Source organism: Cyprinus carpio, chromosome B24 (assembly GCF_018340385.1).
Source record: "Cyprinus carpio isolate SPL01 chromosome B24, ASM1834038v1, whole genome shotgun sequence".
NCBI lineage: Eukaryota > Metazoa > Chordata > Actinopteri > Cypriniformes > Cyprinidae > Cyprinus > Cyprinus carpio.
In genome coordinates, this window is record NC_056620.1 from 17,511,597 (window position 1) to 17,523,803 (window position 12,207).

Genomic DNA, 12,207 nt, shown 5'->3' on the forward strand with positions numbered 1-12,207 from the left:
GAGAAGTTACATTTATTCTCATAGTCTTTAAAACAACTTACATGAAAGTGCATGTATTGCTAGTAGAAATTAACAACAAAGGCCACATTAGGCTAAAGTGAACAAAGACTCCACATACCATAATGTTACATAAAAAGATGCTTACGACAGGTTTCCATAGAGATCTTTCTCATGGGGCTATAAAAGACAATAATGAATGGGATGCTAAGGCAAATAGCTAGCTTGTGGCAAACAATGTAAAGGCCTACATAGCATCCCAGAAAGTCTAGTTTGAACTACACAGTTGTTTAACCCTCAGAAACTCATGAAATTGCAGAGTCTTTGAAATTAGGCCACTTGCAAATTTAAACAGGCAGTCACCACATTTAGCATGACTTTAGCACGCTGGGATGCTCAAAGTGTAGATCTATTCCTGATGCTGAAAAAAAAAACTAAAAAAAACAAAACAAAAAACAACAACCTAAACTGGGGTGTGATTCCCAAGAGCAACTATGGTCGCAAATTCTGTAATTACCAATAGAGTTCAGTGGAATTAGTGACCATAGTTAGCTAACAATGCTTTTGGGAAGCGGACACCTGGCTGGCTGGTTTTAGCTGGTCGTAGCTGGTTTAGCAGGCTGGTTTTAGAGGGGGTTTGACAACTTCTTTAGATGGTCACACTGGTTTTAGCTGGTCAGGCTGGGAGACCAGCTGACTAACCAGCTAAAACCAGCTGAACACCAGCTTGATCAGGCTGACCAGTTTAAACCAGCTAAGACAGTTGGGACACTGTCGCTATGATACACGTGAATAAAATAGGTATTTCAAAGGATAGTCCACACAAAAATTTTAATTCTGTCACAGCCGAATGTCCTTCTTTGTTCTGTGCATGAACATAAAAGAAAATGGTTTGAAGAATGCTGACCAAACTGTTTCAATTTCCATTGACTTACAAAAAAAATCAATTGACATCAATTTTGAATATCTTCTTTTGTGTTTTACAGAAAAAAGTCATACAGGCCTGTTACAACATGAGGGTTAAATGATAGGACTTTCATAGGATTTCATTCATCAGAATTCTAAATTTTCACTATCACTTTAACCGATTGTGTTGAAATATCGCTGAAGTGAGTTTCTGAGGGTTAAATTCTTTAGATGTGATGTATGCATGCATGCAAGGCCAATTAATCTACTAGATGGACAAAAGGAAATACCATCTTATCCGCAATCCAAAACTTCTCAGCAGGACCTTTTTTTCTGTATTTACAGGGCTATTTATTTCTCCCCCATAGTAGTTTTATTTGTCATTAAATGGGCTGAATAAAAGCATGTGGAGACCCCCGGAGCTTAATTATAAATGTTCTCAAATGAACAGATGTTGTTCCAATAATGTTAGACGCATTAAATACACGCCAATTTATGCTAGATCACACCACCAGGCCAACACCAGTAGTGCATTAATGCAATGAATACAGCTTTACCTCAAACGCTTCCTCATCCAGGATCCTGGTTCCAAAAACGGTTATACCATTGGTGTCAATTCCAGCATGGTCACTCCTGCCCAAGGGTTTTGTCAGCTTCTTCTTGCAGTCAACAATGATGGTCACGGTCTTCTTCTCAACACTGATGCCTACACGATGCCACCTGCAATGAACAGGAAGAGTAGGTAATTGCAATCCCAGCAAATGGTTAAAGGCCTCCACACGTGAGACGTGCCTTACTTTAAAACCTTAGACAATTTGCCTTCATTCTTGAGATATAACATTCCTGAGTGGACCACATTCCAGCCTTCAAACTTTGGCCTTGTTTAACACTGGATTAAACTCATTAAACTCTAGACAAAATCCCCCCTGTGAGTTATTCAGCATGACAGACACCGTGAACATTGTAAAAAGTGTGTGTCAGGAAGGTACGACTGAGAAACTGAACTGTAAAGTTAAAACACTGAGCTGCGGAGGGAAACTGTTGGACAGGTTTGCGGTAAGAAGCCACAGCAAGATTTCAAAGGCGTATCAATGGCACCCACAAGGGTGATCAATTCCCCATAATCCACTTCATTAGAAAGAAAAACCTTTATTCTGGCTCGTGTCTTTAAAGTACTTGGCAAACTTGAACCGAGATATGCTTTACTGTGTCTGGAGACCAACATTTCTGGATAATTTAGCTGCTAACAGAATACAATTTACATAGTTAAGAGCGATTACGTGAATGATTGATAGATGCGTGATGCTGTAAAACCACAATATCACACCTTTAGGCATTAAAACATCCTGGGAATATTCTAGAACTTATTTAATCCCTGGATTTGCCAAATGCAATATTTTAAAGTCATACAATTTCACACTACAAATGACCCATTTTCCCAAAGGACGTACTGCGTTGTCTTTCCAAGTGCCATTTTAATGAATTATGCTGACAACACATTGTAGCACTTTTTGATTATAATGCTGTAAACAACACATTTCACACAATTTAACACAAATGCTTTTCAGCTTCTTTATAAAAGATCCCATTTCCATCATGACCAACCGCAATTGTATGTCTCTGAGGAAGATAAACCACAAACGCATATGAAAGTCATATTAAAATGGTGATAGCTAATCTGATTTTTTTTAAAAGCCACTTTTAACCGTAATTCTTCCTGCATGAGGGAACTGGAATGACAGAATTAGCCCAATTAAGGTGCATTTAAGGGAAGTCGTGGCCTAATGGTTAGAGAGTCGGGCTCCCAATCGAAGGGTTGTGAGTTTGAGTCTCGGGCCGACAGGAATTGTGGGTGGGGGGAGTGCATGTATAGTTCTCTCTCCACCTTCAATACCACGATTAGGGTGCCCTTGAGCAAGGCATCGAACCCCCAACTGCTCCCCGGCGCCGCAGCATAAAATGGCTGCCCACTGCTCCGGGTGTGTGTTCACAGTGTTGTGTGTTTTTCACTGCTCTGTGTGTGTGCACTTCGGATGGGTTAAATGCAGAGCACGAATTCTGAGTATGGGTCACCATACTTGGCTGAATGTCATGTCACGTCACGTCACAGCATGTATGTCACGTCACGTCACAGCATGTATTTAACCTGAAATCCTCATCAGCACTATAATCAACATAAGCACTATAATCCCTTATGGAAATATAGCTGTTTTTACAGCAAAACACCCCACTGAACTGATACTTACAATAAATCCTCTTAAAACCTAATAAGACAAAGCATGTCCATTGCTGTCAATTCATTTTAGCGCTTGAGGATTTTAAATCAAGTCTAAATTGGTGTCAGGACAATAAAGAGCATTTGAAATGTTTAATACACATTTTAATACACTCACTATTTTCTAAGGAAGCATGTTTCCATCTTAGACCTTAAAAAAAGTCATGGTGAATTTTTTTCACAATTGTGAATATTTCGTGCAGCTGTGACTTCATATATTGCAATGTGACCTTTTATCTCATAATTGTTACTTTGTTTCTCATAAATGTGCCTCTGTATCTCATAGTGTGACTTTTATCTTGTAATTGTGACTTATTTACTCACAATTTTGACTTTACCTACATAGTATACTGTATCTCAGGTGCATTTCTTTCTCATAATCGTGACTTTATGACTGTGTATAACTGTGACTATATTTCACAATGTGACTTTTTATCTCATAATTGTTAATTTATTTATCAAAAACTCGACTTTATGTCTCAATGTGACTTTTTTATTGTAATTGTGACTATGTCTCACAACTGTTACACTGTATCTTATAAAGTGACTTGTTTCATAATTGTGACTGTAAATGTAACTTTATATATCATAATATGATTTTGATGAAATGTTACTTTATTTCTAGCAACTGTGTTTTGTTATATTGTCTTTTTCTCTTTTTTTTCTCACAACAGTGTCTTTATCTTACAATATGACCTTTTTTATATAAATGTGAATTTATATTTCACAATGTGACTTTTAATCTTGTAAATGTGACTTTATTCCTCAAAACTGTGACTTTATACCTCATAATGTGCATTTATCTTATAATTGTGACATTATTACAACTGACTCTGTATCTCATAATGTGACTTTTATCTTATAATTGTTTCTTTATTTCTCACAACTGTAACTCTATATCTCATGTGACTTTTTATTTCATAATTGTGACTTTATGACTTGTAGCTTTATACGGTATTTTAAATTTCTCACTTTTTTTTTCTTTTTTTTTACTTTGAGACAGGAACAGGCTTCCATAAATATATCTTAATGTTCGTAAGAGCTGATGATGTTATCCAAGAGGTTAATTTCTGAGGTCATGCATCTGCCCCAATGGATCCAACTTTCCATCTTTCTAAAATAACAGTACCCCGAAAGATCACTGCCGAGGTCAGATCACCTACGGCCCTGTCTGCTTCACTCCATCAATCCAGAGTCACAATGAGATCTCCTCTGGCTCGCCTCACAGAAGAAACCACACATAACTAATGCTTCAACAGACACCTGAAATTCTGATTTGTCTACTTGTTAACTCTCGTCAACCGAAATGACTCTAAAACAGAAATATCTTCCTCCACATATGATTGCTCAGGACTACAGTGTAAAACTCCAGCCTGGCAACAAATGACTTCCTGCTGATGACTGACCTCTGTCTGACCCTGTCTGGAGTCAGTCTCAGTCTCTGTCTCTGAGGATGGATCTAAACAGCCTAAAAAAGGCTGCTGTACATTCAGCTTCGTGCTTTGTGACTTACTTTCCATCGGCCAGGTTGAGGGAGCGGAACAGCGGGTAATCCTCAGGGGCAGGCTTGCCTGTCTGATCCTCGTACAGGAAGACAGGTGAGCGGCCCACCTCCACGCCTAGTTGCTGGACGCCTTTCTCGTTGTAGATAGACAAAAGGAAGGACTGGATTCCAGCTTTGGGCTTGATGGTGGTTAGGATGGAAAAGTCTTCAGGGAACACACCATCTAGAAAACAGCACAGACAGAAAACAAGCTCACTGAAGGGTTCATTGGGTTTTTGAAGTCCATCCAAACAGCTAATTGCAATGTTAGAACTGGAAACATAATGGAGGACTAGGAGTGCCACTTAAAAACTAAATAAAGGAATGAATTGAGTATTACAAAAATAAATAAATAAATACTCATTTAACTTAATTTTTAAACATGAATTTCACAGCTAAATCTTTCAATTTATTTGTCAGCTTGACAAGTTATGTACTTTTTTATTTTTAAATTACATTTAAACTAATTCCTTTGTCATCTGTAAAGCATTTTCTGGCTATAATAAAGCAGTTTAATTGACGCAGTTCTTTAATTAGCAACTTTGTTAGTGCATATGCATTGTTTAATTTTTTGAAATCAAAATATTTTTGAAATCAAAATATATTTCGTTGAAATAAGATTTGACATATACAGTTTATCAGACCTATAATATCCAGCTAAAAAGGGGTGATGCAAGAAACTTGAAAATAAATACCAGATATGTGGCATTATATAGGCTGAACAGATATTAACAAGTAATAAACATGCATCTGTTTTCCACCATATCAAGAAACATCTGCAACTTTAAAACCTCATTTCGATTACACAATGCTTCTCAAACCTATCATAAAAACTGATGGAAAAAACAGAGGACTTAGAATATGGTACACAATTTATATGGGGTATTTTTATTGGGGTTCATTGATTATTTTTTATTTGTACATAAAAGAGCAGCTTGGGCATTCTGCAAAACATCTACCTTTGTGTTGCCCGAAAGTAATTTGGAATGACATGATGCTGTGTAAATGATGACAGAATTTTCATTTTTGAGTGAACTATCGCTTTAAAAATTTCTGTTCATTTCTTATGCAACTAGCAGACAAGCCATGCTGTGGTCAAGAGATTTCAGCCAAGTTCTCCTGCCGTTTAACAATGCAAGCGTCTGAGTGAAACATGGCCCTGCACAATCAGGGATGGCATCTGCTGTCAAAAGCCTTGGCAACCACAACAAAGGGCACATTTAAACGTAGGGAGGATATGGAGACATGTTCATGGGGTTCAGCTTACCTGGGAAAAGCTGCTTGGTTGGGGCACTGATCTGGGCATTCTTGCCTATTTTGTAGGCCGTGTCCGGCTGTGATGCTCTTCGGTTTGTGCAAAATCCTGAAGTTTTCTGAACTCCTTCTGGGACAGTGGAAAATTCTAATACTTTTAGGACATCCACAGGTTCTGCTGTATGGGGTAGAAAATATACACAAAAATGTTAACAAATAAATAAGGAGAAATGCATTCAACGTTTAGCAAATAACCTTTTTTATAATAATAAGGTTTTTTTTTTTTTAAACATTGAACTAGAGAAATTGAATAATGTGTTTTCATAATTTTAACTTAAACTTAGAATTACACAAGTTTATTTTATATAATAATTATTATAAATACTTTTTGAAAATATTTAAATACAGAAATTGAGAAATGTTTTTTTCATGATTTTAACTTGAACTTCAACGGGATGACACAAACTTCTTATATCAAGATATACAATAATGAATATACAGTAATAAACATGCAAGCAACTTTTCAAGATTCAACCAAATTTATTTAAGATTATCTGCATGCTATATATATTTACAGTAATTTATTACATTTTTTAAATATTTAAATACTGCATTCATGATAGCAAAGACAAATCTAGGATCAAATTTCAAACTGTTTTTTTTTTTTTAAGATTTTGCTGGTTATATTTCATTTAAAGATTACCTAAATTAAGTTTCTCTAATTGGTATTAGTCCTGTAATAGGTTGTGGATGGTAAGTTTTATAAAAAATGCACAGTCAAATTAACCAACCTATGACCAGAGAGAGTGTATCACATTTAACATTGCTTTTTGACCCACAACCACAAAAAGAAACCAATATTTGAAATTCAGTCTGTTTTACTCAGCTAATATTGGATGGGTAATTGGGTGACATTTAGTATAGTTTAACTAGCAGTTTCATTTTAGTTATAGTTGAAGGATGAAGGTGAAAGACTGTTAATGTTGGATCACCCAAGACCTCAAAACCTTAGAAAGCACCATTGAGAAGAGTTTCTTCATGATTCATTGCGAATGTATGGCACATGTTTGGCCGTTGGGTGTTGTCCAGAGTCTACCAACAGTGCCATATGTGTCTTCTGGGACTTGAGTGAATCTTTGGCATCTACCACATAAAACTGAACACTCAAACTGCCAAAAATAAAGGGCTGCTATGTCACAAAAGGCTGGACTTATCCGAGGGATGTCTAAAATGCTGTAATAAAGACGCTGAGGCATTCCCGCTGTGGAGAAAACATTTACCACCCCATTTAAAGCTCTGAAAGACAAAGCTGACAAACCATTCTTCTGCCGGTTCTTTGTGCTGAATGAAAAGATTCCCCACTATATCTGAGAGACTCAATCTGAGCTTTACGCTGAACATACAGGCTAGACAAAAGGAAAACCTCAAACTCAACCAATACATTGACAAAGCTGAGAAGGAGAGTTGTTTTGAGGGATCTTCTGGAGTCATTCTCCTTAGCCTTAGGCCTCATATATTCAAGATGTGGTGCTGCAGCCCCAGTCTGACCTTTTGCCATGCAAGCGCCAAAGAAAAATGTCAGTGCTCCTAAATCCTTCAGAAAACCAACTGAGAATGTCCCATCATTAGGAGAGAGCAGCTGATGACCTAGTGTGATTTTAACCAGACTGCTGTGCAAACACACACGCTGATCTTTTTCACTCAGTCATTCTTTGCATTAGACAGACTGGTGTGTGTGTTTGTGTGTGTGGGAGAGAAGGTTGATTAGACATCAAGTGTGAATGTGGAAGGAGGTACTAACTGAAAAAGAGAGAGATAGATTTTCTTTTTATCTGTGTAATAGAGAGAGATCATTTGATTGTAATCATTTGAGTAGAGTGGGAGGGGCTTTTTCTACAGGAAGCTCTATAATTTGCATAAATTACATTTCATTAAGAAAGGCACTGTTATGGTAACAGGACGACACAAATGTAAAGTTAAAATAACATGTCCCGATGGATACATTTTAGGGTGATATTAAATGGAAAAAGCTGGGGACCTTTTTACCTGCTGCTCCTTGAGACTCTAATAATGAATTCAGTCAGAATCACTCTCTCTCTTTTTCATCCTCTATCTCTCTCTCTCCCCCTTCTCTTCTCACTCTCCCCTCTTTGACACATGCGTGCCGCTTGAACAAGACTGCATTATGCCACAGGCTCTCTGAGAGGCAACCTCACTGAAGGAATTTTTTTTTTTGCAAAAAAAATTTCCCCATGTCTCGTCCCCCCCCTCACGACTGTAGAGAAACATCAAAGAACAATAAAGCCTTTCAACCATCTGCTTCCCAAAACTGCTCAGTTCACCTCATATTCCAGTATTAAAGGGACAGTTCAGCCAAAAATAAACAATTTGTTACTTATAGTCTCCCTCATGTTGTTCCAAACCCTTTCTTTCTGGAGTGGAGCGCTTAAGAAGCAGAATGAAAGTGGATGAGGACCTGATAAAGACAGCTATAGACAACATAGAGACTAAGTTTATGCACATTGAACACCACGTTTATTGTATGGAAAAGAACAGCTTGGACTTTCACCCATAATATAAATATCTCCTTTTGTGTTCCACAAAACCAAAAAAGTCACACAGGTTTTGAACCAATGATGATGGCTTGTTCTGGAACTTTTTATTGGATGCATGCAATTATGTAACATCAAAATGTTAAAAAAAAAAAAAAAACAGACTGAACCACATTTCTAGCCAACAAACATGCATAGAGTTTCGTCACAAAAGCATGACTCGTGAATCTAGCCCAAATGTTCTTGAGACCTGGTTGGCAACGTCTACAAAAAAAGTAAGCAAAGATTTCTGAAATGTGTGCATTGTCTGAAGGAATGCACATCTGAGGTTCCTCAGCCTGAGGGGCTGAGAAAACATGTCAGTACACTGCCAGCTCAAGAGGGCACCCGACAGAAATGCCTACAGAAGGGATGTAACGCGCAGCTTCAGAAGTCAAATGAGATTAATACATTTTAAGATTAATTATCAGCTTTGATAGACAAAAGAAGCTTGGATAGCTCACACATTTTGGTCATATTCAAGCAGCCTTAGGAAATGTGGCAAATGAGAACAACAGCAATCTATTATCTTATTTACATCTGTCATTTCTGAACAACATAAATGCCTAATTTAATTGGGTAAGGACCTTTGTTCCTGTAAGGGTGAGCGAGACCTATCATAAGGCCAGGATGGGGCCCCTGGATGGCTCCGGGCCCTTTGAAGCCTCCAAAATAATAGGGATGAGCAGAGAAGACAGTCATCAAATAACGGGAAGGCACTAAGTAAAGAACCATTCCCACTGGAAAACTCATCATGAAGACTGGGAGACATGGGAGTCACAGTATTGCTAAAGCCCCGGCTTGGGCTTCAGTGGAACTAGGGTTGAATGGCGAAAGGGTGATTTTGACTGTAACCCACTGTGATCTATGCTAATTCATTACCCAGTGGAAATTGCAGTGCTAAAGCACTTTGACTCAAAAATGCTAAAAAGTCTATAGGATATGTAATTTATTTTTAAAAACTATACATATGTATGTATTCATAATCAAATTACTTGTTACACTCATGATCAGTCGATCAGTCACGCCCATTGTTAATTGGACCTCCCATGTCTCATTTACTGTAAATCAAATTCCTATCATAATTAATGATTTTATCATTTAAAACAGAAAAATCCTGCAAAAGTGCCCAGAACACTTAAGTCTTGTGAGCATACATTAGTATATCAATTACTGACAATCAAAATTTAGCTCTCTTTGAATACACACAATTAGGCTCACAATCCCATCCCTAGAATCACACCATTCAAGCAGATACTTTTTTCATTTTCTTTCACTAAATGTAAGGCATGAATGTAAAACCCTGAGGAATTGCACCCTGCTAACCGTGTCCACACACACCTAACGGACCACAAGTTCAAACAAAGAGCTTTCTTTACCCGAAGTAAATTTTAAAGTGTCTCTCCATGACACTCTCTTGACACATTCCACCTCTCCACCCTCCCATAGAGTTTATTAGAGTAGAAAATATGTCTTTTTAAAGAAAAGATTAGGAATATGCAAATTAAATGGACAGATGGTGAACAAACCAAGTCGTGCGCAAAGACTGCTTGTTGGTAAACAGGTAGATACTTTCACTACTAACTGCTTCAAAGTATAGGATCAGACCATTTTTGTTTAACACTTTGATCATGATCCAAAGTCTAGTTTTGTTATGCACATACTGTAGATATGTAAAGCCTGATTGATCTTTATCTGTTAAATGTGCATAAAATTGCATTATTAAATGTTTTGAATGCTCTTTTGGGGAACTAGTGGGTTTATTTTAACGAACTCCACAGACTCTTCTTCATTTTAATAGTACAATGTTTTTTTCTACTTCTTGGGCACTAGTAATATTGTATCTAGCAGCACATACATATATACGGGATGCAGATCTGCGATCACCTGTCTAAATCAAACGCGTAAAAATCCGCAGGCGCAGATGCGCATCGCCTATCTGACAGTCCCTACAACTTCATCAAAAGTTCGGAAGTCTATCTTTCCTTACCTGCTCTGACATTTGGAGCCTGCAGAACCAGGACGAGGGAAACTGTGATGAATTTGAAAACAGTGGAATCCAAAAGCCACCTTTTCGTTTTCCACATTGGGGACCACCTTGGCCTCTCCATGGTTAGGCTCCCACAAATGTGCACAAAACCCGGGGCGACCTCTGCTAATTTGAAAATGATGTCCCTTCTACAATCCCAAATGTGCCCGATCTGTTCTAAACAGCCATAGGTGAAGGGTATTTTGTCTCGCTGGGCCCCCTTCGATCCTCCTTTCCTTGCGCCCAGCCTTCAGACTGAAGGGATTCGGGCTTTAATCAAAATGAGACGAGGAGCGCTCGATCGCCTCACCGTCAAGAGGGCTGGACCCAGACCCTGAATTACAGGAAAATGACAAGTGAAACATACCCCGATTAGCAAATCACGGGGCTTGAAAGTTGGCTAGGGATCCACCCATCAGTTTTCCAAAGCCTCCCCTGGTCGCCCTCTTGCGCGTCCCCCCATGAAATCCGGTAGAAATTTCCCTGGAGTAGCCTGGGAATAAGAGAGAGAGAGAGAGAGAGAGAGAGAGAGAGAGAGAGAGAGAGAGAGAGAGAGAGAGAGAGCGAACATGCAAGCAATTCCAAATGCTTGATTAGGGCATAGTATGCATTTTTGCATCACCAACAAAACAGTGGAAAAATTAAAAAACTTTATCGTTTATATATATATATATATATATATGTGTGTGTGTGTGTGTGTGTGTGTGTGTGTGTGTGTGTGTGTGAGTGTGTGTGAGTGAGAGAGAGAGAGAGAGAGAGAGAGAATACAGTATAATCTCCAAATTGGCGATTTGGGCAGTTGTATTAACTGTTTTTTTGTATTAATTGTAAACTTTTTTTAGTTCTTGGCTTTTTAAGAGACTGGACACTAATATGGTTTTCTGGATCAGTTATACCGTGTTTTCCAGGACAACGGCCATTATTCAGAAATATTTGACAGCTTATTGCAGCGACTGACCAATCAGAATCAATTATTCCGGGAAGCTGTGTAATGATGTTCCCGGATGATTCCATCAGTAATAAGTTTTTAAATTTGCGTTAACTTTGCGAACAACCTACTTAGAATTAAATTTTTTTGAATGTCAGTAAGCAGGAGAAAAAGTAAAAGACAAGAAAGTATTACAACACGAAAACACCTTTTTATGTTTTGCAGATGTTTATTTTTCAAGAGTGCATGTGGAGGCTGAGTGGGAGGGGCTAAGATTGACTGACAGAAGACCGACAGGCCTTCAGGTTTCCGAGTTTGATCCCTCCACTCTCTGGAATGTAAAGGCAGCAAAGTTAATTAATCACATGACTAAAAATCAGAATTAAATAAACACAACTATGAATAAAATTATTGTATACTGTATGCACCATCCTTTCAATTTTTGGAAAATTAGCATCTGTAGGAAATTTCTCTGTTAGATGTGGTCAATAGCCTAAAGATCCCATGGTCATTCCAAATAGTGTCTATTTCAGATTCAGATTTGCCATGTTAGTTTGAAATGGAATTGTTCAATGTTATAAAATGGATCATATAAACTGATTCATTTATCAGCTTTGCTTCTAGAACACTATGAATAAAATGAACAATCAGCTCTGACAACAAATGGCGAGTAACCAGCTCATG

General features: G+C 37.9%; 1 protein-coding gene across 1 annotated transcript in view; it reads right to left on the minus strand.

Moving 5' to 3' along the window:
• The window catches only part of LOC109091959 (collagen alpha-1(XI) chain-like), a 66,616-nt gene extending 55,677 nt beyond the window's left edge, over window positions 1-10,939 (minus strand). Inside the window, exons 1-4 of the mRNA XM_042752215.1 lie at window positions 10,557-10,939; window positions 5,989-6,153; window positions 4,692-4,905; window positions 1,461-1,623 (exon numbers count right to left, since the gene is read on the minus strand). Coding sequence (XP_042608149.1) covers window positions 1,461-1,623; window positions 4,692-4,905; window positions 5,989-6,153; window positions 10,557-10,677 — 663 coding nt within the window. The 5' untranslated portion in view covers window positions 10,678-10,939. The remainder of the gene's footprint in view (window positions 1-1,460; window positions 1,624-4,691; window positions 4,906-5,988; window positions 6,154-10,556) is intronic.
• Window positions 10,940-12,207: the final 1,268 nt, after the last annotated feature.